The 26,576-nt window shown below is 43.4% G+C and overlaps 4 protein-coding genes across 4 annotated transcripts; all 4 read right to left on the bottom strand.

Moving 5' to 3' along the window:
* Window positions 1–3,383: 3,383 nt before the first annotated feature.
* On the bottom strand, window positions 3,384–6,305 carry LOC131406504 (protocadherin beta-11). The gene has a single exon (XM_058542553.1). The coding sequence runs from the start codon at window positions 6,119–6,121 to the stop codon at window positions 3,725–3,727; it is 2,397 nt and encodes a 798-aa protein (XP_058398536.1). The 5' UTR covers window positions 6,122–6,305; the 3' UTR covers window positions 3,384–3,724.
* Window positions 6,306–10,425: 4,120 nt separating this feature from the next.
* On the bottom strand, window positions 10,426–15,189 carry LOC131406498 (protocadherin beta-10). The gene has a single exon (XM_058542544.1). It carries the CDS (start codon window positions 13,373–13,375, stop codon window positions 10,979–10,981), a length of 2,397 nt encoding a protein of 798 aa, XP_058398527.1. The 5' UTR covers window positions 13,376–15,189; the 3' UTR covers window positions 10,426–10,978.
* Window positions 15,190–15,616: 427 nt separating this feature from the next.
* On the bottom strand, window positions 15,617–18,322 carry LOC131406494 (protocadherin beta-16). The gene has a single exon (XM_058542530.1). The coding sequence runs from the start codon at window positions 18,209–18,211 to the stop codon at window positions 15,824–15,826; it is 2,388 nt and encodes a 795-aa protein (XP_058398513.1). The 5' UTR covers window positions 18,212–18,322; the 3' UTR covers window positions 15,617–15,823.
* Window positions 18,323–23,254: 4,932 nt separating this feature from the next.
* PCDHB8 (protocadherin beta 8) lies at window positions 23,255–26,098 on the bottom strand. The gene has a single exon (XM_058542516.1). The coding sequence runs from the start codon at window positions 25,704–25,706 to the stop codon at window positions 23,310–23,312; it is 2,397 nt and encodes a 798-aa protein (XP_058398499.1). The 5' UTR covers window positions 25,707–26,098; the 3' UTR covers window positions 23,255–23,309.
* Window positions 26,099–26,576: the final 478 nt, after the last annotated feature.

Here is a 26,576-nt window from a genome sequence, read left to right as displayed (position 1 = left end):
TTAAAATCCTTATTTGTAGTATTCAGAAGAGAGAGAGAGAGAAAATTCAGATACCCGAGAGAAGACATAATCAATGTGAAGCCCCTAGAACGTGGTTAAAGATAGGATCCAGAAAATATATACAGGGATTGGACTTAGGTGGAAGGGACCTCAGTAGAGGAAACTGTAAGTACAGATGCTACCAAGGGTGCAGGTTTGGGGACAGGAATTTGAGAGAATTCCCACTGATGGATTCTATTTTCTCTGTAAGGTATTAGGCAAATTCATCTACTGAAAAGGGGTATGTAATAGTAGGGTGAGAAGTTTAAAGTAAGATAAATACATTTCAAGTAGTTGTTATGGAGAATAGAAGAGAAAGCTGATTAGAAAAATATAGAAGGATTTCTTGATCTTGAAAGCCCAATTAAGTTTGAATGTGATAAACTTAATGGCAATAGGATTGATAATTGTCTAAGTGTTGTCTTATAGGGTGCAGCGTCCCAGGCATAAGAGAAGAGGAAGGGGACAATTATATTCATCTCATGTGGAGTTTTATCAGGTGGTTTTAGTGAAGGAAAATTGAAGAAGAGGATTGAGAATATGGGCATGAGAGTTATTGGGAGTGGCTGCTAACTTTCTGCCTGAGCTGTTTGAACTGCTCTTCCCCCTTGCCCACTAGACATGAGAGAAGGCCTAGATCACTTGGGACCGCAGGCTGCTAGAACCACTCCCACCTTCATTTTTAACAAGGTTATTGAGAAATCACTTAGATACCATAGAGTTTGCCCATTTAAAGTGTACAGTTCAATGGTTTTTAGTGTATTTACAGAGTTGTGCAATTATCACCATAGTCTAATTTTAGAACACTTTCTTCATGCCAAAAAGAAACCTTGTGGGGCTGGCCCTGTGGCTCAGCGGTTAAGTGCTCTTGCTCCGATACTGGCGGCCTGGGTTTGGATCCCGGGTGCGCACCGACGCGCCGCTTGTCCGGCCGTGCTGAGGCGGCGTCCCACATACAGCAACTAAGAAGGATGTGCAACTATGACACACAACTATCTACTGGGGCTTTGGGGAGAAAAAGGGGGAAGAAAAAAGGAGGAGGATTGGCAATAGGTGTTAGCTCAGGGCTGGTCTTCCTCAGCAAAAAGAGAAGGATTGGCATGGATGTTAGCTCAGGGCTGATGTTCCTGATCTCACACACACACACACACAAAGAAACCTTGTACCCATTAGCAGTCACTCTCCATCCCCTACCCTCCCTCCAGCCCGAGGCAACCACTAATCTGCTTTCTGTGTCTATAAATTTGCCTATTCTGAACATTTCATATAAACGAGACCATACAATATGTCATATTTTGTGACTAGCTTCTTTCACTTAGCACAGTGTTTTTTAAGGTTCATCCATGTTGCAGCATGTGCCAGTACTTCATTCTACCTTATTGCTGAATAACAACAATTCCGTTGTATGGAGATATCACGTTTTGTTTATCCATTCATCAGTTGGTGGATACTTGGGTTGTTTCCACTTTGGGTTATTATGAATAACGCTAGCATGAACATCCACGTATAAGTTTTTTTGTGTGTGAACATATGCTTTTATTTCTTTTGTATAGATACATAGGAGTTGAATGGCTGGGTCATAAGGTAACTATATGTTTAACATTTTGAGGAACTGCCAAACTGTTTTCAAAAGTGGCTGTGCCATTTTACATTCCTTTCAGCAAGGCATGGGGGTTCCAATTTCTTCACATCCTTGCCAACACTTGTCATTGTCTGTCTTTTTTATTGTAGCCATTCTAGTGTGTATGAAGTGGCCATTTTTATTTTTCACCCTCAGTAGTCTGTGTATCTGGTCTGGCATGCTAAGAAGCTATAATGCTTTAGATCTCTTTAAGCTAGTGGTCCTCTACCTTTTCCCCACTACGTGCAGTAAAGACAGGAAGTAATCTTAATACTTAACTTCAATTTATTAATATCTTATGAATTTTAGTTCTCCATGTAAAAAAGCTTTCATTTAGGGAGGAAAGACTTGCTCCTAGTTCCACTTCTGATAATAGAAAATTAGAATTTAATTAGCTTGCATAGAGAGACTTCTGTTTCCTCCATTTTTCTTGAATTCAAAGAATAATTAATCAGTCCACACAGTTCAAAAGAACTGGTAGTGAAATCTTAGTTTTCAAGAAGTGTGAATATTAGATTATTTTGAATATGCTACAGCCAGAGATTTTACTTTCTGGCATTATTAACTGACTAATACCCAGCCCCTCTACAATGTTAAGATAGAGTTTTAAGAATATCTTCAAGAGGCAGTTTCTGGCATTGACTCTAGTCTGGGCACTAGAAGCAATAGAAGCAATCACTTGACCCACCCTCACACATCTCCTCTTTCCCATTTCTGCTCTCTCTCTCACACACACTTCTCTTCCCTCTATACCCTTACTCATTTTGTTAATCTATGCTTTCCTTCCACAATATACAGACTTTAGACTTTTTGATGAAATTTATTGGAAAACTCCTCCGCCAATGATGAAGGCTTTTTCTTCTGTAATGCAGTCAGATCACTAAAGGTGGGAGTGGTTGGCATGCTTGTGCAGCATGAGACAAAACTTCCTTTCACAATGGTTTGAAATTTTTTAAAAAATTAGAACCTTACAGGATTATCTTTTGATACTTCTCAATGCTCTACATATATCTACGAGAAAAGTAGTTTTCCAACCTTGGATTGCTACCCATTAGTAGGTCAAGAAATCAATTTAGTGGATCATGACCACATTTTAAAAATTAAATAGAATGGAATAACATAGGCAATTTTAGATTGCATCCCCCAAAAAGCTAAGCATTGTTCACAAAACATTTCTTTCTATTATGTTTGTATGTTACATAACATGATATACAACATAATTTTTCTGTGAATTTTTTAAAAGTTTGAAAATTAGTGCCCAGTGTATATATATTAAATTCTAGGAGAACACAGGAGGCAAAAAATTATACACATTAGCACACAAGTCCACTTATGTTATACAAATCATTCTTCAGGTGCCTGCATTCAACTGCATTGCATTACAGCTTTATAACATTAATGAGACATCTGGAATCATAATTTCATATTCCAAGAATCTGTGGGTGGCCACAATATTAATGTGCCTTCACAATCACTCTCCAGGATGAATAAGGAAGAATGCTAAGAAAATTGCCTTCTGGTCCTTTCTAACAAAGTGATTACACTTATGGTTGTATCATAGGACGTGATTTTTCAGGTGTATTTTCTACAGTAATAAATATTTTTAAATGTTAACTAAAAAATTCAGTGAATTTAAAGAAAGAAAAATGACATTTCTGAATAGCAACCATTATTACACCACAAGAAAAAATGCAAAAAAGAATCAAATGACGAAATACTTGAACACTTGAAATACTTTGAAAGTGGTCTGCTTTATTTTACCATAAGCATAACTGTGGGAGAAAGTTCGATTGGAGAGAAGGCCATGGAAAAAAGTGATTTGGTGTTGTTATTTAAAGAGGCAAATTCATTACAAATTAAGACCTCTTGGGTTAGAGGATAAATTACCATCTTATTATAACTACAAATACAGATAAACATTCACTTAAAAGTAAAGGTGGGTAGAACATGCTAAAATACAAAAGTAACGTCAGTACCATTTAAAATACACATAATTTGGGGAAATAACTTCGAAAATAAGCAGCACAAAACAAAATACATATGGAATATAAAAATTAATTGTGATCACTGAATATTGAACTCAAAGCTATTGTGGAAGGTGGGATTTTCCTCTATTTCTTTCCCAGGGCAGTGGGGTGCGAGGTTGGGGATAAGGGGCTTCAAAAATTTGAACTCATTTGTCCCAGTACCTCCGGTCAGACAGACCTCATACTGGTGGCTCTGGGACAGGGTCCCAGTTCCGCCGACGTCCACCAGGTGGCCCGGAAAGTGGCCCTCAGGCACCGAGCAGCGACCCAGCGAGGCGGCCCTGCTCCTCCCGCACAGCCGCACCGCGATGAACGCGAGCACCGAGAAGAGGAAGAGCGACGACACCGCGGCCAGGGCGATGACCAAGTAGACGGTGAGCGGGTCGGCCTGCGCCTGCTCGGCCGCCGCCTCCGGCAGCGGCAGGTAGGGCTGCGAGAAGCCGTCCACCAGCAGCACGTGCAGCGTGACGCTGGCCGAGCGCGGCGGCTCGCCGTTGTCCTTGACCAGCACCAGCAGCCTGTGCTTGGGCGCGTCGCGCTCGCTCGGCGGCCTGGCCGTGCGCACCTCGCCGTTGTGCGCCCACACGCCGAACAGCCCGGGCTCCGTGGCCTTGAGCAGCTGGTACGACAGCCAGGCGTTCTGGCCCGAGTCGCCATCCACCGCCACCACCTTGCTCACCAGGTAGCCCGCCTCGGCCGCCCTGGGCACCAGCTCGGTGCAGGGCGCCGAGCCGTTCTGCAGCGGGTAGAGCACGAAGGGCGAGTTGTCGTTGTCGTCCAGCACCAGCACGCGCACCAGCGCCTGGCTGCTCCGCGCCGGCGAGCCTCGGTCTGTGGCGCCCACGCCGAACTCGAAGGCCTGCAGGGCCTCGTAGTCCAGGGACCGCAGGGCGAACAGGTGCCCGTTGTCCGCGTTGATGGACACGAGGGAGGCGAGGGGCAGGCGCGGGTCGTGGGGCGGCAGCAGCGAGTAGGTGACCTGGGCGTTGGCGCCCGCGTCTGCGTCTGTGGCGCTGACGCTGCCGATGTGCAGGGCGGGGCTGTTGTTCTCGCGGACCCGCAGGGTGTAGGAGGTTTGGGTGAAGGCGGGGGCGTTGTCATTGACGTCGGAGACCAGCACGGTTATGTTGTGCTGGGTTTTCAGCCTGGGGGATCCCATGTCGGTGACGGTGATGGTAATGTTGTACTGGGCTCTGCTTTCTCTGTCTAGTGGGCTCTCCGTTTCCAATGTGTAGTAATTCTCAACTGAAGATTTTAGCGTGAACGGGAGATCTTCTGGGATAGAACAAATCATCCTCCCGTTGTCCCCAGAGTCTTTGTCTCGGATACTAAAAACCATAACCACAGTCTCAGGCAAATTTTCTGGGATTGGACTGGTAATTGACGACACAGTGACTTCAGGAGCATTGTCATTCACATCCATCACCTCAATTCTGACTGTTGCTTTTCCAAAAAGGCCTCCACCATCTGTGGCTTGAATGATTACTGAGTATGATTCAATTGTTTCAAAATCCAAGGATGCCGTTAAACTCACTTCTCCAGACTTTTGATTAATTTCAAATGTCTTGCGAATCTCTTCTGAGGCATGGGAAAAAGTATATGATATTTCCCCATTTTTTCCCGAGTCTAAATCCCAAGCTGAGACGGTGACAACCAGTGAGCCTAGCACGCTATTTTCTGGAATCCTCACCTCATAAAATGGCTGCTCAAACTCAGGGGAGTTGTCATTAGTGTCCCCGACCACCACACGAACAGAGGCAGTCCCGGACCTGGGCGGGGACCCGCCATCCAGAGCAGTGAGGATGAAACTGAACTCGGACTGCTCTTCATAATCCAGTGCCTTGTCCAGAACTAACTCTGGGTATTTCCTATTGTCTGGATTGACTCTCATTTTGACGTGGAAATGAGAGTTGGGGCTTATTGTGTAGTTTTTTATACTGTTCATTCCTACATCTAAATCCTTCGCACTTTCTAGTAAGAACACGGCACCGACAGGACTATTCTCTGGGATTTCTAGGAGTATTTCTTTTTCTAAGAAGACGGGCGAGTGGTCATTTATATCCCTCACCTGGAGCTCAATCCGTAAAAACTGCAAGGGGTTTTTCATTAATACCTGGAAATGCAGCACACAGGGCTCGGTGGAGCCACAGAGCTCCTCCCGGTCTAGCGCTTCGCTTAAGAGCAAATTCCCCGTGTTTACGTCCAGCTGCAAACGCTGTTTGTTATCATTAGAGACCACCCGAGCCCCCCTCGAGAAGAGCTCACCCATTTCCAGTCCCAGCTCTTTTGCCAAATTGCCCACAAAGCTCCCGCTCTGCATCTCCTCTGCCACCGAAAAGCGCCCAGACTCGGAGCCGGCCTGAGACATTCCCAGCAAAACAAAGAGAAGCAGGACTTGCCTTATCCGCAGAGTGTTTGCCCCTCCGTGCTCCATAGCTCCTTTCCCAAAAGCTTCCTGCAGAATCGCTTCAGCTCCACTTTGCAGTTCTGGGAAACGTGCCTGTTATGTCCACCAAATCTTCAGAGACCTAAGGATTTTAACCCCGTTGAATAGCTTCTAGTTCGCCCCTTGAAGGCTTGTTCTTTCTGTCTCCCCAAATCCCTGTGTGCACTGGGTAAGAGAGTCCGGAACATCGTCCAGCATAGGTGTTTTTTTTTTTCCCCTCGGCGATATTATCCTGCAGCGCCACCATGCGTCTCCACAATTTTCAGGGTTTGGTGAAAGCTACCTCAATTCCATTCACATAAATGTCCTTCAGAAACAAATATTTATTCATTGTGCTTAAGTGATTACAAATATATTCTATCTTCCATAAGAATTGTTTTTATACTCTTTATAGTTTCTGATGCTGTTAGTATTTGTTTTAAAGCATTTAAGTATCCCTCCCCACTCGCTGCACAACTGAAGTGCTCAGCTGTAGTGAGTACAGAAATACAAGAAGTGATTCCTGGCACCCAGGAGCCTGTACTCTTTCTGAGAAGATTGAAAACCTGAAATAAGGAGAGTATAAATGACTGTCAAACTGAGCAAAATCCCATCACTACTTGGCCTTCTTTAAGTGGCAAAGGAAAGGGAAGGTGTACCTGAGTCATTTCAGTCTTCTCAGAGGATATGAAACTGCATTAGCCATGAGATAGAACATATATAGATAGTTGTTATAGCACAAAAAGGCATTTCTGTAGATTTCCTTGATAACAATGAACTGCAAACTGGGAGAAAAATGAAGATGCGGAGGTGGAATACATTATGTAAATCCAAAATTTAGTTCCAGTTTCTCATAATTTCCCCCCCAAAATTTAATAAATGCACAAACACAAACATGTTAGCTTCATTTAAAGCAGGCTTACTCCTAAAGCTGGCTTCCCTCAGGCTCCCAAGATTTATTTCGGCTACAGCTATGGTCATCTGCTTTCTCTTTCAGCCCAGCAGGAGAGAGTGAGAAAGAGTCTCTTTCCCAATCATAGAACAAAAACTTAGTTTACTCTGATTAGAGCAACTAAGATCACATACCTGCTACTGAAGTAATCATTGTTTCAAGAGGTATACAATTATAGGCAGAGATTTTAGTCCCAGAATCTGAAGATCTATCTTTGGCCCTTGCTTAGTTTTAATCCTGTCTGGAACCACCTCTTAAGCTTTGGTGGTTTCAGTCCTAACCAAAGTGCATGGTTGCTACATAATGGGGGAGATTGTTTGGAACAGATGCTAGGAGCTCACCAATGATGTGAGGTCTCAAAAGTGCTCTCAAGAATGGATGGAGGCGGGATCTAACAAGTTTGCATTTTTAGAATGTTAAGTTCAAATTATATTCTTAAAAATGTAAGCCAGATATATGGTTAAAAAATCGATCACTACAAAAGGGTAGGCATTGAAAAGTAGATGGATTGACTACTTTTATCCTCCCTCCTTTTAAAATACCCACTAAAATGATTTTTCTGATACCGAGAAAAATGATGAAAATGGTATGAACTCATAAGGACTAAGAATGCACAAGTGAACACATATTTTTGATGAAAGAAAGCAGATGGGAGAGCAATTGAGTTAGCAGTTCCAAGAAATGTCTAAAGTTCCTGCATTGGAGACATTGACAAGAAACTGATGCATTTGTCCCACATAGTTCCATTTAGGTACAAGATTTGGAGGAACCAAGTACATAAAAAGACTAAAGTCAGTTAAAGACTAAAAAAGAAGTTATTAGTTGACAGTGTGGATATAGAAGAGTTGAATTCTCGGATCCTTTCATCATCCTTCATAGATAGGAACGTAACTCAGAGTCTGAGAATGAAAAGTTTATTCTATGGAGAAATTAAATGGGATTATCTCTAGTTTTGGAGACCCTAGGCAGAGCTGAGAGCAAGTGTGAGGTGTCAAAACAAAAATAGCAAGATTAAGCAAAATTTTGCATCCTGAAGGGTGAGAAGTCTAGCCCCTTCCTATGCAGTAATTTCTGATTGTAGGACACAAGGGAAATGCCTGAGCCCCTCCCTAACTCTCCCTCACACAGAAAATATTGTAGAATTCTAACCTGGAGAATATGAAAGGCTCAGATAAATACTTACACATACTGATATTTGGGGGTGTCCCACGGAAATAGTCCTATCCTAGCATGGTTACGTTACAGTGAAGCCCTGCCATCAACAGGTCTCATGTACTCACAAAGAGCTGACTGTCAGCACTATGATATCTCACCATTCTTAAATATGAGAAGATAGCCAAGGATCACAAGATATTTGAGGAAATACCTATAACATGACACAGAAAGGCCAAAATGACCACCACCAAAAAAACAAAACTAAAGGAATAGGAGGAAACAGATATAATAGAGAAAACAGAAGAAAGTCTTTAAAAATGTCTGATCAATATCCCCAGAGCAGTAAAATATAATAAGAGCTAATACTTATTGAGTATTTACTCTGTGCTACCCATTGTTCTAAGTGCCATATGTGTTTAGCCATTTAATCTTAACAGTAACCATGTGAAGTATATATTCTTATTGTAAGATGAAGAATAGATTAGGGCTTAAGTGCCCCTTATTAGCTATATAACCTTGGACAAGTTCTTAACTTCTTTGTGACTCACTCTCATTTTTAAAATAAGTATAATGTAGTTTTTACTGCATAATGCATTTCAAAAGAATAGATTATAGATGAGACAAGATATTACATTTACAAATCTATAACAAGATGCTATGAAAAACCCTCAGGGAACCAAAAGAGCTCTTAAAAATAAATATTTGTCAACCAGAAAGTAAAACTTAAATATAAAGATTGGATGATAAAATAAATTACCCAAAAAGTAGAACAAGAGACAATGAGAAAATAAGAAAGGAAAAAAAATTAGAGTCTTAGAGAATCAATCCAAGAGAGTCAATATTTAACTAATGGGATTCTGGTTAGAGTAAGAATGTACAAAATTCAAGGGAGAAATTATGAAGAAATATAACAAGAAAATTTTCTCTTAACTGAAAGTAAGAGTCTAAATGCTAATAGGGTACACCCATGTAAGCAGATTAATAAATAAATAAATAGCAGAAACTAAAGTGTTTTCAGAATACCAGGAAAAAATTTCCAATGGTTTCACAATGAAAAAAAAAAGGGGTGAGATTAACAGAGATAGGAATCAGAGTGCAATCAGTCCCCTGAACAGCAGCTCTATATGCAATCAAAAGGAACACTGCCTTCAAAATCTGAGAGAAAAATCTGAGGAAATTCTAGGTTGAAAAAATTCAACCTAGAATTTTATACCCAGTCAAACGGTCAATCACATGAAAAGAAAATGAAGATACCTTCACAAGGCAAGTTGTCAAAAAATGTTACCTCCTCTGGATCCATTTTTATGAAGGTATTGAGAGATGTATGTGAGCTAAAGAAGGGAGTAAACCAAGAAAGAAGAATATACTGGATCTTGTAAAAGGGGACTAACACAGGAAAGTATTAAAGAAATAAAAGTGATAGGGGGACAGCCTATAGATCAACTAGTGTAAATGAAGCAGAGATATGGAGGGATCTGGGTGAAAGATCTCCAGGAAATAAATATAATTGATAGATATCTGACATTTTTTAATATCTAAGGAGAAAGATTAATATTTAAATGAGAGACAATGTGAGAAATCAATAGCAGTAGATAGAAAATGATGGAAGTAAAAACAACAATTATCAGCTCTAGGAAAGTTGTTTTTCAAGAAAGGAAATGTAATCATACAACACTAATGTATATTTTGAAGTAATCTTAGCAATATGGACAAAAACTACTGGTTTAACTTAAAAAAAATCGATGACAATTCTATTGGGAAAATAGGATAAAGGAAATGTGCAATGTTTGTATGTGTGTTTGTTAGTTGGAAAGTAAAAAAGTTAAATCCTTTTTTATCATAAGCAGAAGTGATTAATATATAAAACTCAATGTCAAGGGATAGCAGTATAAACATATTAGAAATATTGAAATCAATTCTAGAGAAACCACTAGTAGGAGGAGGCTGGAGATTGAAGAATCTTGTTTTTCTTTATAATTTTTTAGTTCATTTTGATTTTTAATTTGGTAGTAATTAAAATAAATTTACAAAATAAAAATGAATATCTTTACAAAGGGCCACCAATATTCTCACAAATTTTCAAAATGTTTTTATTTATATTCCTTTTCATGCAGGTTATTACATTTTGTTTGAATTATAAGACATTATCTGTTTTACACATCAGCAAAAGTGGACATTAGAAAATATTAACTGAGTAATAGGAGTGTATTTAAAGGAAATGAAATATGAACACACAGATAGTATTGGAGTACACTGTCACTCACAAAATGATGTTTCATTTTCTCAAGAGCAGAGTACTAGAGAAATATTTCTTTTTAAATGCTGTGATTTAGAACTAGATAATATTTTTTCAACGAGATTAAACAGAATGTTAGAAGAAGATCAGAAGTGCAGGTATGCCTTCTTACATGAAGGAAGTAAAATAGACAGGTGGATAAGATCATAAGATGCAGACTATGAAAAATACTAGGAGAAAAATCAAAACCTTAGTTTTCTAGAATGAGAAATAATAACTAAAACTTTGTCCATATTGAAAGGATTAAACCTTAAAACTATTATTTAGAAATGGGTACTAATGAAAACTAACTGCTGATTAATGCAAAAAAGGATGAAGTAACATTGTAAAAACACAGATATACAGAACTTTAAGATTAGGCTTGAAGTTGCATAGTAATTTAACTTGGAGTTTTAAAACTACACTAATATTGACATGGTTATATAACACTTCAAAAGTACATGAAAATATATATAAAGAAAACTTACTGAAAATTAAATCCAAAGCTATTTCGCAAGGAGGGATTTTCTTCACTATTCCTCCCAGGGTCCTGTGCCTGGATATTGGGGAGAATCGGCTTCAGGAACTTGAACTCATTTGTCCCAGTACCTCCGGTCAGACAGACCTCATACTGGTAGCTCTGGGACAGGGTCCCAGTTCCGCCGACGTCCACCAGGTGGCCCGGAAAGTGGCCCTCAGGCACCGAGCAGCGACCCAGCGAGGCGGCCCTGCTCCTCCCGCACAGCCGCACCGCGATGAACGCGAGCACCGAGAAGAGGAAGAGCGACGACACCGCGGCCAGGGCGATGACCAAGTAGACGGTGAGCGGGTCGGCCTGCGCCTGCTCGGCCGCCGCCTCCGGCCGCGGCAGGTAGGGCTGCGAGAAGCCGTCCACCAGCAGCACGTGCAGCGTGACGCTGGCCGAGCGCGGCGGCTCGCCGTTGTCCTTGACCAGCACCAGCAGCCTGTGCTTGGGCGCGTCGCGCTCGCTCGGCGGCCTGGCCGTGCGCACCTCGCCGTTGTGCGCCCACACGCCGAACAGCCCGGGCTCCGTGGCCTTGAGCAGCTGGTACGACAGCCAGGCGTTCTGGCCCGAGTCGCCGTCCACCGCCACCACCTTGCTCACCAGGTAGCCCGCCTCGGCCGCCCTGGGCACCAGCTCGGTGCAGGGCGCCGAGCCGTTCTGCAGCGGGTAGAGCACGAAGGGCGAGTTGTCGTTGTCGTCCAGCACCAGCACGCGCACCAGCGCCTGGCTGCTCCGCGCCGGCGAGCCTCGGTCTGTGGCGCCCACGCCGAACTCGAAGGCCTGCAGGGCCTCGTAGTCCAGGGACCGCAGGGCGAACAGGTGCCCGTTGTCCGCGTTGATGGACACGAGGGAGGCGAGGGGCAGGCGCGGGTCGTGGGGCGGCAGCAGCGAGTAGGTGACCTGGGCGTTGGCGCCCGCGTCTGCGTCTGTGGCGCTGACGCTGCCGATGTGCAGGGCGGGGCTGTTGTTCTCGCGGACCCTCAGGGCGTAGGAGGTTTGGGTGAAGGCGGGGGCATTGTCATTGACGTCGGAGACCAGCACGGTTATGTTGTGCTGGGTTTTCAGCCTGGGGGATCCCATGTCGGTGACGGTGATGGTGATGTTGTACTCGGCTTGTCTTTCCCTGTCCAGGGCTCCTTTTGTCATTAGGATGTAAAAATTCTCCATAGAGGGTCTCAGAAGAAACGGCAGATTATCTTGAATGTAGCAAACCATCTTTCCGTTTTCTCCAGAGTCTCTGTCTTTAATCCTAAAAACAGCCACTGTGGTCTCAGGAGAGTTCTCAGCAACAGAGTTGGAAAGTGATGACATGATCAGTTCAGGGGGATTGTCATTGGTGTCCAAAACCTCAACCAAAACTGTACATCTTGCAGAAAGGCCCCCACCATCAATTGCCTGTATATTTATTTTGTAAGACCTTTCTAGCTCATAATCAAGCAACACTCTGAGAATGATTTCCCCAGAAAATGGATTGATTTGAAAGGTTGTTCGAATATCTTCAGAAGCATCAAAAAATGAATAGGATATATCTGCATTGACTCCAGAGTCTACATCTCCTGCAGAGACTTTAGCAATAAGAGACCCTACTGGGCTGTTCTCCAGAGCCTGGGTCACGTAGGTTGCCTGAGAAAACTGAGGGGCATTGTCATTGATGTCCAGGATCACAATGTGTATAGTGGCAGTCCCAGATCTGGGTGGAAACCCGCCATCCAGTGCAGTGAGTGTTAACCTGAGCTCTTGCTGCTTCTCCCGATCCAGCGCCTTGTCCAACACTAGCTCTGGATATATCATGCCTTCATCGTTGTCACTAATTTTAATATGGAAAAAAGAGTTGGGGTTGATGGTGTAGTTTTGGATACCATTAAGTCCTCTATCTGCATCCTGTGCTCTTTCTAGTCGAAATGCTGTCCCTTCAGCTGTATTTTCTAGTATTTTTAAGACCATCTCTTTGTTCCGAAACACTGGTGAATGATCATTTATGTCTCTCACCCTCAGCTCAGCCCGGTAAATCTGAAAGGGGTTATCCATTAAAATTTGGAAATACAGCATACAGGGCTCTGTAGGGCCACACAGCTTCTCTCGGTCCAGTTTCTCATTTGTGAGCAAATTCCCAGTCTGAGAATCCAGGAGCAAGTGTTGTTTGTTATCATCAGAGACCACCCGGGCTCCCCTTGCAACCAGCTCCTGGTCCCCTAGCCCCAGATCCTTTGCCAGATTGACCACAAACGATCCTCTCTCTGTTTCCTCCATCACCGAGTACCGTCCAAACCCAGAACCTGCCGAGGATACTCCCCAAAACAGAAAGAGAAACAGGACTTGCCTTTGTCTTGGGAAGCACAACCCTCCAGCCTCCATAGCTTCCTCTGAACACGTCTTTCCTCAATATTGGTCACAATCGCAGATCCCAGTGTAAAGAAACAGCAGAAGAAAATCCAAGACCTACGATATTTAGTAGCAGGCGTCTGGATTTTTTTCCTTCCCAATCTTGGGCCGCTACAGCTTTTCTCCCAGCCTACCTGCCGCTCGATCTTCCTTTTTTGTTAGTGACATCCGCAGTATTCTCAGTTCAGTTTTTAACCCGGTCTCTTTAGCCTGCAGCGCCACCGCGTGGCCTCCAGCAGACTCAAATGGTTGTATCCAATTTGTGAATGTGTATCTATTTATAAATTTGTTCTTTAGTGGGTCATTTAAATATTTCATTTGTCTTTTCTTTTGTTTGTTTTGTAAAAAAAAATAATGTTGAGCTAGAGAACTGTTCACATTGTTGAAATTTTTCACTGTTTCATGGGGAAAGTTAAAAATTCAACAGTTGGGAAAAGATGTTTCTAGCAGTTAACTCTGTCCACATCGTTGGGCTAGATTTAGTTCTGTACTAGGCCTTTCACACCTGAGACTACTCCATACAATGTCAGGAACCCAAGGGAAAACGTAGTGATCTCTGAGACCACCAAAATAATAGACTTGACTTTTCCAGAAACATTGGGCATAGGAACACCAAAAACTGACAAAAGTAACTTGTTTCACACCTTCTTTGACACATTTCCTCAAAATCTAATTATGTTGCCTAAATAGAATCATCACTGTATAATCCAGAAAGAAGCATTTAGGCTGTCCCTCCTCTGTTTTTCCATAAAAGCTTGTATAATTGCCCTGTAAATATTATTGCTTCCTGTTTCATGCCAATCTGTCCTTTCTTCAATATGTGACCTACTTAAGGACAGAAACAATGTCTTAGTTATCTTTCGTTGGCAAATCAGACACTCACTAAATGCTTGCTGTATTAAGACATGCACAAATAAGCTCTAGTGAGTAGAATATGAAAAAATTTTCAGTGCCTTTAAATCCTTACGATCTGAAAATCGCATTTTTTTGTGTGTGAGGAAGATCAGCACTGAGCTAACATCCAATGCCAATCCTCCTCTTTTTGCTGAGGAAGATTGGCCCTGGGCTAACATCCGTGCCCATCTTCCTCTACTTCGTATGAGACGCCACCATAGCATGGCTTGACAAGTGGTGCGTAGGTGCTCGGCCAGGATCTGAACCTGCTAACTCTCCGGCCACCACAGCAGAGTGCTCGCACTTAACCACTATGCCACTGGGCCGGCCCCTGAAAATCGTATTTTTTCATTTAGTCATTCTATGCAATTTCTGTTCCTTTTCTTTAATATGTCTTTGTTTTTCTTATATTAGCTTTAAAATTACTTGCAGAATTAAAGAAAGGACTGACCTTCATTGTAAGTTCCCTCAATTAATTTGAATGGGATCTAATTTTTCTGCACCAAATGAAGGGAGAAAAAGAACGGACCACACTAAAGCCTATGCTAACACTGCTGAAAATAAGAACGGCATTATAACATCTGCCTCATATAGAATTTTATTCAAAGGCCTAATATCTAGAAAGGAGCTCTACTTTTTCCATAATAAGCAAGGGATACAGATTAGATTGATGGATATTGTACAGGGAAAGGGCTAGATACTGCCAAAACACTCTAATTGTTGAATATAAAAGCCACACCACATGAACCTCTGCTTGATGACTTCTATTGTTTTTTCAACTGAACAGGATTGCATTGTTAGCCATTAAAAACTTAATAGGGACTTCTGATTTTTTCATCCAGAATTAAAAGCAACAAATTATTAAATATTTCTACATGATACTACAGAATGACTAAACTTTGCTTTTTTGTCTCCAAACTTAAACACATATACACGCACTCAATATCTTACAATAATGTTTCCTCTTATTTTCAGATAAGGATGATTAGAGGTTTATCATATCATACAACAGAAATATTATATTTTAAACAGGCAGATACCATTACAGGGAAAGAGAACTTTTAAAAAAGTAACATAGTTTAAGAAAACTGCTGTAATGAAAATGAAGGTTGACAAACCAACAAAAATATCAGTTTTGAAAGGAAAATGGAAGAAATATCAAACAGTGAATATACAGATCACATGCAGATTATTTTAATTATTGAAGAATTTCTACCAACAAGAACTAAAATGAAAAAATGTAACTACAAAGTAAAGAGATTTATAAATGGGAAAAAAAATTTTAATTTAAAAAATATCAACTTTGAAGATCAAGCTTATTTCACTCTGGCATTCTAGTAAGAAATACTTCAGTGGGCTAAAATGTGAAGAAAAGGAAAATTGTGAAGTTAAGCATAAAATTGGAAATTGAGGATGAATCAAATAGAGAAAAGTAAATAGCACCTTATTGGTGGTGGTGGACAAAAAAATTATTCAACAAAAAATATTAGAAGGAAATGTGTTTATTAAACAGGTTCCTATCATTAATTACATCCCAAAGCTATTCCGAAAGGAGGGATTTTCTTCCACTTCCCTCCCTGTGCCCTGGAAGGAGAGATTGGGGATAACTGGTTTGAGAAACTTGAACTCGCTGGTCCCAGAGCCTCCCCTCAGACACACCTCATACTGGTAGCTCTGGGACAGGGTCCCAGTACCGCCGACGTCCACCAGGTGGCCCGGAAAGTGGCCCTCAGGCACCGAGCAGCGACCCAGCGAGGCGGCCCTGCTCCTCCCGCACAGCCGCACCGCGATGAACGCGAGCACCGAGAAGAGGAAGAGCGACGACACCGCGGCCAGGGCGATGACCAAGTAGACGGTGAGCGGGTCGGCCTGCGCCTGCTCGGCCGCCGCCTCCGGCCGCGGCAGGTAGGGCTGCGAGAAGCCGTCCACCAGCAGCACGTGCAGCGTGACGCTGGCCGAGCGCGGCGGCTCGCCGTTGTCCTTGACCAGCACCAGCAGCCTGTGCTTGGGCGCGTCGCGCTCGCTCGGCGGCCTGGCCGTGCGCACCTCGCCGTTGTGCGCCCACACGCCGAACAGCCCGGGCTCCGTGGCCTTGAGCAGCTGGTACGACAGCCAGGCGTTCTGGCCCGAGTCGCCGTCCACCGCCACCACCTTGCTCACCAGGTAGCCCGCCTCGGCCGCCCTGGGCACCAGCTCGGTGCAGGGCGCCGAGCCGTTCTGCAGCGGGTAGAGCACGAAGGGCGAGTTGTCGTTGTCGTCCAGCACCAGCACGCGCACCAGCGCCTGGCTGCTCCGCGCCGGCGAGCCTCCGTCTGTGGCGCCCACGCCGAACTCGAAGGCCGGCAGGACCTCGTAGTCCAGGGACCGCAGGGCGAACAGGTGCCCGTTGTCCGCGTTGATGGACACGAGGGAGGCGAGGGGCAGGTGCGGGTCGTGGGGCGGCAGCAGCGAGTAGGTGACCTGGGCGTTGGCGCCCGCGTCTGCGTCTGTGGCGCTGACGCTGCCGATGTGCAGGGCGGGGCTGTTGTTCTCGCGGACCCGCAGAGTGTAGGAGGTTTGGGTGAAGGCGGGGGCATTGTCATTGACGTCGGAGACCAGCACGGTTATGTTGTGCTGGGTTTTCAGCCTGGGGGATCCCATGTCGGTGACGGTGATGGTGATGTTGTACTCGGCTCTTTCTTCTCTGTCTAACGCTCTCTTAGTTACCAAGGTGTAAAAGTTCTTGACTGAAGGTTTTAGAAGAAAAGGAAGGTCATCCTGGATGGAGGAAATAGTCTTCCCATTTTCCCCGGAGTCAGGATCTGAAACACTGAAAACAGCAACTACAATCTCAGGTGAGTTCTCTGGGATGGGGCTAGTGAGTGCGGATATGGTCACTGCTGGGGGATTATCGTTGACGTCCACCACCTGCAGGAGAAGAGTGCATTTTCCTGAAAGACCTCCCCCATCAGTGGCCTTGATATCCACTTCGTAAGACTGAACGGTTTCAAAATCTACTTGTTTTCTCAGTCGAATTTCGCCTGTCATAGGATTTACCTTCAAAGTTTTGCTAGTATCTTCTGAAGGCTGAAAGAGTGTGTATGATATTTTTCCATTGATTCCACTGTCTAAATCGCTGGCAGAGACGATGACAACCAGGGAGCCTATGGGGCTGTTCTCGGGAATATGCGCCTTGTAGAGAGGCTGCCCAAACTCAGGGGCATTATCATTGCTGTCCACCACTTCAATGCGCACTTGGGCGGTCCCATACCGAGGCGGAGAGCCGCCATCCAGCGCCGTCAGGGTTAATGAGATTTCAGGCTCCTCCTCTCGATCCAGTTCCTTGTCCAAGACCAGCTCAGGGTATTTTCTGCCGTCACTGCGATTGCGGGTTAGAACCCGGAAATGGGAGTTGGGGCTGATTTCATAGTTCTGAACATTGTTGCTTCCTACGTCCAAGTCTAGAGCATTACTCAAAGGGAATGCATTTCCTAGAGGACTGTTTTCCGGTATTTTTAGAATCATTTCTCTTTCAGTGAACACGGGAGAATGGTCATTTATGTCTTTCACCCTCAGTTCAGCCTGAAATATCTCTAAAGGTTTTTCCATTAACACTTGGAAATGTAGTAAGCAAGGCTCAATGGGACCGCATAGCTCCTCTCGATCTAGTTTCTCATTTATGAGCAAATCCCCAGTCTGAACCATGAGCTGCAAATGCTCTTTGTTACCCTGGGAAATGATCCGGGCTCCCCGGGTGGACATCTCTGTCAACCCTAACCCCAGGTCTTTTCCTAGATTTGCCACAAAGGAGCCTCTCTCCGTTTCTTCCACTACTGAATAGGGCCCCAACTCGGCGCGCGCCCCAGACATGCTCAGCAAAACAAAGAAAACTAGGACTTGCCTTTGGCTCTGATTGCACATCCATCCAATCTCCATTGCTCTTTCCTGAAATTTGGGTTCACAGGAGCTTCACGTATGCCCAGGATCCTTGTAGCCCGGTCCTGCAGTCCAGAGTGTCAGAACTATGCCGCCAAATAGAGTTTTAAAGAGGTTTCACACTCACTTTTGCTCTGGCTGAGAAAGCTATTCTTTAGCTTCCAGGCAGCGTGAAACTGGCTGGATACTGGAGCTGCGTAGGCAAATCTGTTTTCCATGATTTAACCTGCAGCGCCACCATGTGTCCTCACTGCATCTTATATTTTCTGGTTTACCATTGAATGCAAAATTCTCCTAAATGTTCCGAATAGGTTGTATAAACCGTGTTCTGTAATATAAAACACTGAGCTCTATTTTCATGTGGTTTTGTTGTGTTCAGCTTGATCTCTGTGTTGTTGCACAGGAAGAGTACAAAGAGCAAACTGTCATTTATGTTATTGACTGTTTATGGCCGTTGAGGGTTAATGATTAAATAAGATAATTTAATTAACATTTAAGCTAAAAAAACATACATTTAGGAGCAAAATGTTTTCGAAGTAACATGGGAACAGTTTCACAAGTACATTGTTTTTTTTTTTGGTGAGGAAGATTAGCCCTGAGCTAACATCTGTTGCCAATCCTCCTCTTTTTGCTGAGGAAGATTGGCCCTGGGCTAACATCTGTGCTCATCCTCCTCTACTTTACATCATGTGGGACGCCTGCCACAGCATGGTTTGATAAGTGGCAGTTATGTCTGTGCCCGGGATCTGAACTCCTGTACTCCAGGCTCCCAAACAGAGCGTGCAAACTTAATCACTATGCCACTGGGCTGGCCCACAAGTACATCTTTTTCGTGGTACATGTTATAGAATTACAAATGAGTGGACACTGCAAAATTGCAATCAGTGGCAGTTCTAAAGAGAATATTTAACCAATACCTTATTAAAGAGTAGATTAGTTCCTCTTCTTTCCAATACCTAAGCCTGACAACTTAGGTTTCACAATTTTTAATTATTGGAAAATTATTTCCCAAATAGGCAGATCTCAAGGTTAGGCCTGCCATACTTTTGGATTCCTTTTATAATTATTATCATGACACAAATAAATTTTGTTTTTATTCTTTTTTTAAAAACAGCTTTAATGAGGTATAACTCACATACCATACAATTCACTCATTTAAAGTGTATAGTTCAGTGGCTTTTTAGCATATTCACAGAGTAGTGCATCCACCACCACAGTCAATTTTAGGACATTTTCATCACCTCAAAAACCCCATACCCTTGAGCTATCATCCACCTATTCCCCCATCTCTCCTGCCCCTAATCCCTAATCAACCACTAATTTACTTTCTGTCTCTATAGACTTCCCTATTCTGGACTCTCATATGAATGGAATAATATAATATGTGGACTTTTGTGACTCGCTTCTTTCACTTAGCATGTTTTCAAGGTTCATCCAAGTTGTACCACGTATCAGTATTTCATTCCTTTTTATGGCTGAATAATATTCCACTGTATAGGTATATTACATTTTGATTATCCATTCTTCCGTTGGTGGACATTTGGGTTGTTTCCACCTTTTGCCTATTATGAATAATGCTGCTATAAATATTCATGTACAAGTGTTTGTGTGGACATATGTTTTCATTTCTCTAGGAGTAGAATTGCTAGGTCACATGGTATCTCCATGTTTAATTGAGGAACTGCCAGACTGTTTTCCAAAGCAGCTGCACCATTTTACATTCCCACCAGCAGTTTATCAGCATTCCAATTTTTCCGTATCCTCCTAACACTTGTTGTTATTGGACTTTTTGATTCTAGCCATTCTAGTGGGTGTGAAGCAGTATCTCATTGATTTTAACGTGCATTTCTCGGATGACTAATGATGTTGAACATCTTTTCATTGGCTTATTGTCCATTTGTATTTCTTCCTTGGAAAAATGTCTATTCAGATCTTCACTCATTTTTAAATTGGGTTGTCTTTTTATAATTGAGTTGTAAGAGTTCTTTATATATTCCAGATACAAGTCCCTTATCAGATTTGTGTTCTTTTGTTCAGTTTTTCCATTTCTATAATTTGAAGTGAATTGCAGTGAAAATTCATGATATTTTTATCAATTCAGTGTTTTTGTTAATGATTTTTAGAAGTTTATTAATTACCTTGTCTGGTAAAAGCATCTAATCAATGAGGCCTGAATTCCTGGTATAAAGACCTTTATGTGCCTTCCTTTGGCCACAAGTGATACTACTAAACTTGGTAATTTTCTTCCAAGCAGCCATTATTCCAAGTGGTAGGCACAGTAATGGCCGCCCGCCCAAAGATGTCCAGGCCCTAATTCCCAAAATCTGTAAATGTGTTATCTTACATGGCAAAAGAGACTTCATATATATAATTAAATTGAGGACCTTGTGAAAGAAAGATTATCTTGTATTATTTGGGTGGGACAGAAACTGTCCTGGCTATGGTCAGTGGAAGATGTGACTATGGGAGAAGGGTCAAAGAGATACAACGCTGCTGGCTTTGAAGACGGATGAAGGAGGCCATGAGTCAAGTAATGTATGCAGTATCTAGAAGCTGCAAAAGGTAAAGAGATGGATTCTCCTCTAGAGCCACCAGAAAGGAATGCACTCCCTCTGAGCCCTTGATTTTAGCCCAGGAAGACCCATATTGGAAATCTGATCTACAGAACTATAAGGTAATACATTTTTATTGTTTTAAGCAACTATGTGTGTGGTAATTTTTTATAGCAGCAACAGAAATCTAATACATAACACAAGCATGGATTCTCATGCACCTAGCAGCTGAGTCAACAAAAATTTATCACTCTACAACAATAATATTATTACAGCAAATGCTGAAGAATGTCTGATTCAGTTATGGTGAGCCATCCTTTCAGAATAAAGTCCTTTATGACCTCCACATCTTTTTTCAGCATACTTTTTAAGAGGAGTTGCCAAAGACATATGGTTAATTTTCACAGAAAATAACAGGAGCCTATCAGTTTTTTACTACTAAATTTCCAGAATCTCTAAATTATTTAGTGATAAAAATTCCTCCACAGCATTGCCTATACTTGTCTGAAATTAGTTATTTCATTTAGAATTAATACTGCTTTCAAACAAATGGTATGCTAAAATGAATATAGTATATTTAATTTGAATAAGAGACTTACAATGATATACATAATAAAGCAAGTTTCAATTTTCCCAAGAAAATAAAAAATGTATATTAGGGATGACAGAAAAAGATTGAAGGAATAGTAAAAGAAATTAAAGAAATACAACCATAGGGTAACTCTACTCCCTATTCAGGGCATTCATTTCTGCAATAATGAATGTGATAAGTTGAGAAGGTACAGGAAGATAATCAGGCTGATTCACTCATGATGAAGATCAATTGTGGTGTCTGATCCCGATTACTTAGGTCAGTGCTTCTAAAGGAACTTTGGGTTTATTGGTCCAGAGCAGTGTGGCCATTGGTATAGAAACAAATACAAACTATAGACTAAAAGTTACCTAGGAGTTCAGTTCATGGAATAGAAGGTTTTCACTTCCTTTGTTAGGAAGACAATGCTACAGGTAATGCCCGCCATTATAGCTTATGGACTAAGAACTGGAGCATTCAATTCAAGTAGACTTAGAATATATTTCAAATTTTTCCTTTTATTACTTCAGAATTGTGAGCAAGTTTCCTTAACCTTTCTAAGCTTCAGTTTTCTCATATGTAAAAGAGGGGATAATATGCTAACTCTCTTAAGGTTTGGCAGAGGATTAAAAAGACAATGAATGTAAAGCACTCTTTCCAATACTTTTAACTAAATTAGAAATAAAGAAATAAAAAAGATCAGTTAGATCAAACCATACACTTAAGATCTGCATATTTTACTGTATTATATAACATTTTAATAAAATATGGTACTGTTAAAGCATTAGGATTGGATTCTACTGGAGGTAGCACAAAACTAAAGTGATGGTGGCTTAAATTAGTTAGAAGTTCCTTTATTTTAAAGTAAAAAAAGTTCAGAAGTAGGCAATCCAGGGATGACATAATGATTCTGTGATCATCAGGGACCCCCATCTCTTTTAAGTTTATTCTATACTGACTGTCTTCATCCATTATTTCCATCCTTAGTGTTGCTTTATGCCCCACCATGGATGGTTGTTTTCCAACCATGACTTACACATTCCAAGCAACAGGGAGCAGTTAGAGAAGGACAAAAAGGGACCTCTCCTAGATGAGTCATCTCCTTTTAAGCAGCCTTCTTGGAAGTCTCCCACAACATTTGTATATACATCGCATTGACTATAACCTAGTCAAATGCCCCATTCTAGTGGCTGAGGAGGCAGGAAAATGTATTCTTTTGACTGAGCACACTAATGCCCTAAATGAAATTTGGGGTCTGTTACTAAAGAAGAAAATATGAATGGATATTGGGTGGCCACTCCGTTTTCTATCACGTGTTCAACGTTTCTCAAATGGGAAAAGCCAATTTTACTACTATGCTATTTCATCTCACTGGATAAACATGATGTAGCTTTTTCCCCTTTTAACATCAGTGAAACTAAATGGAAAGCAATTAAAATAATTATATTAAAACTAACACTGGTATATTAATGAAAGGAAGCACAATTACTATAATATTTTAAGAGAAAACGATATCAAAGATAAGTGCTACAAGGGCAGAATAAAGCTAGAGCCAGATTCTCACTGTACCAGGTCTCTTTTCTTCCCCATTAGGCACACTTTAGTGTAAGTGTTAGTGCATAACTGCTCTTATATACCTAATGGTTTAAAAAGGAATAAGAAAAACTCAAGGAAATACAATAGATTATATAGAACTAACATCTCACTGTTTTTTTTTCCCGATACATTCTTAAGCTATTCCAGAACAAGGATTTGTACAACTATTGACTTCATTAGTGTTTTGAGAGGCAAGATTTAGGGACATTCATCTTGTAACGGTAATGAAGAAAAAAGATACTATTCTCAAAAACAAAGGGATAATATAAGAAATTTTGCAAGCAAGTTTAGTGTAATTAAAAAATTTATAATATCTTGCCAGAAAAACCATCACCTTGAACTTATCATCAATTTTAAATATATGGAAAACCAATTATTGTCACTGAATACTGAAATCAAAGTCATTCCTAAAGTTGGAATTTTCTTCTATATCTGGTCTAGGGGAATGGCCCTGGAAACTGGGCACAATCGGCTTCAGAAATTTCAGCTCGCTGGTCCCAGAGCCTCCCCTCAGACACACCTCATACTGGTAGCTCTGGGACAGGGTCCCGGTACCACTGACGTCCACCAGGTGGCCCGGAAAGCGGCCCTCGGCGACCGAGCAGCGACCCAGCGAGGCGGCCCTGCTCCTCCCGCACAGCCGCACCGCGATGAACGCGAGCACCGAGAAGAGGAAGAGCGACGACACCGCGGCCAGGGCGATGACCAAGTAGACGGTGAGCGGGTCGGCCTGCGCCTGCTCGGCCGCCGCCTCCGGCCGCGGCAGGTAGGGCTGCGAGAAGCCGTCCACCAGCAGCACGTGCAGCGTGACGCTGGCCGAGCGCGGCGGCTCGCCGTTGTCCTTGACCAGCACCAGCAGCCTGTGCTTGGGCGCGTCGCGCTCGCTCGGCGGCCTGGCCGTGCGCACCTCGCCGTTGTGCGCCCACACGCCGAACAGCCCGGGCTCCGTGGCCTTGAGCAGCTGGTACGACAGCCAGGCGTTCTGGCCCGAGTCGCCGTCCACCGCCACCACCTTGCTCACCAGGTAGCCCGCCTCGGCCGCCCTGGGCACCAGCTCGGTGCAGGGCGCCGAGCCGTTCTGCAGCGGGTAGAGCACGAAGGGCGAGTTGTCGTTGTCGTCCAGCACCAGCACGCGCACCAGCGCCTGGCTGCTCCGCGCCGGCGAGCCTCGGTCTGTGGCGCCCACGCCGAACTCGAAGGCCTGCAGGGCCTCGTAGTCCAGGGACCGCAGGGCGAACAGGTGCCCGTTGTCCGCGTTGATGGACACGAGGGAGGCGAGGGGCAGGCGCGGGTCGTGGGGCGGCAGCAGCGAGTAGGTGACCTGGGCGTTGGCGCCCGCGTCTGCGTCTGTGGCGCTGACGCTGCCGATGTGCAGGGCGGGGCTGTTGTTCTCGCGGACCCGCAGGGTGTAGGAGGTTTGGGTGAAGGCGGGGGCGTTGTCATTGACGTCGGAGACCAGCACGGTTATGTTGAGCTGTGTTTTCAGTCTAGGGGACCCCAAATCAGTGACAGTGATGGTGATATTGTATTGGTCTCTGGTCTCTCTGTCCAGAGGTTTCTCTGTTACTAGGGTGTAAAAGTTTTCCAGAGAAGATTTCAGGAAAAAGGGTAAATCGTCCTGAATGGAGCAACTTATTTTCCCGTTTTCTTCTGAATCAAGATCCGAAACACTAAAAACTGCAACCACAGTCTCAGGGAAGTTCTCAGGGATCTGTCCAGTAAATGCAGACAAAGTGACTTCTGGGGCATTGTCGTTCACATCCATGACTTGAGTCAGAACGGTGCATTTTCCAGAAAAGCTTCCAGCATCTCTAGCCTCGATATTGACCTCATAGGACTGAACAGTTTCGAAATCAAGTTGTTTTTTCAGTCGAATTTCTCCTGTTTTGGGGTTGATCTCAAAGGTTTTGCTAATCTCTTCTGAAGCCTGGAAAAGTGAATAGGAAATCTCCCCGTTGACTCCTGTGTCTGCATCCGTAGCAGTGACTGTGACAATCAGGAAACCTACGGGACTGTCCTCAGGGATCTGCACCCTATAGAAAGGCTGCTCAAATTCAGGGGCGTTATCATTGACGTCCACGACTTCGATGTAGACCTGGGCGGTGCCAGACCGGGGTGGAGAGCCTCCATCCTGAGCGGTGAGGGTTAACCTGAGCTCGGGTTCCTCCTCACGATCTAGAGCTTTGTCCAGCACCAGCTCGGGATATTTCCTTTCATCGCTGCGTTTGCGCGTGAGGACCCGAAAATAGGAGTTGGGACTGATTATATAGTTCTCAACATTATTTTGGCCTACGTCCTCATCCTGAGCATTCTTCAGAGGAAACGTCGTCCCAGGAGGACTGCTCTCTGCTATCTTGAGCAACACATCTCTGTCCAGGAACACGGGAGCATGGTCATTTATGTCTATTACTTGCAGCTCAGCTTGAAAAAACTCTAAGGGATTCTCTAGCAACACCTGGAAGCGCAGCACACAGGGCTCTGTGTGACCGCACAGTTCCTCGCGGTCCAGTTTCTCATTTAGCAGCAAATCCCCGGTCTCCTGATCCAGCTGCAAATGCACTTTGTTTCCTTTGGAAATGACCCTAGCCCCCCGCCTGGAGAGTTCCCTTTGCCCCAGACCCAGGTCCTTTGCTAAACTGGTTACAAAAGAACTCCCTTCCGTTTCCTCCACCACAGAATAGCGTCTAGGTTCAGTGCCCGCCAGCGATAAACCCAAGAAGAGAAAGAAGAAAAGGACTTGCCTTTGTCTGCAAATGAGCTTCCTGCTGGCCTCCATTGTTCTTATTTGGTATAGCCTCCGGCGAGGATGGTTCCGCTGAGCTGTAAAGACCTCAGTATCTGAGACTGTGATTATTCCACAAGATACCTCAGAAATACTCCGATGAATAGTCCTTTTCAGAGGACCCAGTTCCCCTGCAGCATCCACGCTTCCGGTGGGCTTCTAGGCTCTGCCGGTAAGTTTGCCTGTTAAGGGAGCCGCAGCTGCGGTTCCGGTTTGTACCTTCTTATCCTGCAGCGCCACCACGCGGCCTTACAGGATCTTACATTTTCTGGGATCAAAATGGATGCAATATTCCTAACTCTTGCCTATATGTACCACGGAGCTATGTAACGTTACAACACTTTTATTATCGCCGGATCTTAGGGTGCAAACAACTCTCTGAGGGCCACACAAGAGAAATGACATTAGTAGGGACTTTCTACTTTCAATAGTGCTAATTGAGTTTGGAGCAAAAAGAAAATACTTACATAGCAGCCTGGCTGAGAAGAAAGAATATATGCAGGACATTTTAAATATATATGTAATTGGACTAACATAGAAAACTTTCAGAATCATATACTTTTATTGCCATGAACTATGGGAATAATTAGTAGCTATGAACCTTGGACAAATTATTTAACCTTTGCCTCAGTTTCCTCATCTGTAAAGTGGAGATAATAATAGTACCTACCACATAGGGCTGCTGTAAGTTTCCCACCTTACAGATGAGGAAACTGAGGCAAAAAGAGATTAACCTTATAAACACACAAACCAGGCATGTAATTTGATGTCAGCAGGAAGCTGAGTTTGCATGAGTCCATTGTCATGACTAGAAAAACACCCAAGATTCATGTGGTAGAAGAATGCACGAGCAGGATTATCTTT

This window comes from Diceros bicornis, chromosome 1 (assembly GCF_020826845.1).
Source record: "Diceros bicornis minor isolate mBicDic1 chromosome 1, mDicBic1.mat.cur, whole genome shotgun sequence".
Classification (NCBI taxonomy): domain Eukaryota; kingdom Metazoa; phylum Chordata; class Mammalia; order Perissodactyla; family Rhinocerotidae; genus Diceros; species Diceros bicornis.
The sequence above is the reverse complement of the archived record's forward strand: the minus strand, read 5'-3'. Positions and strand labels throughout refer to the sequence as shown.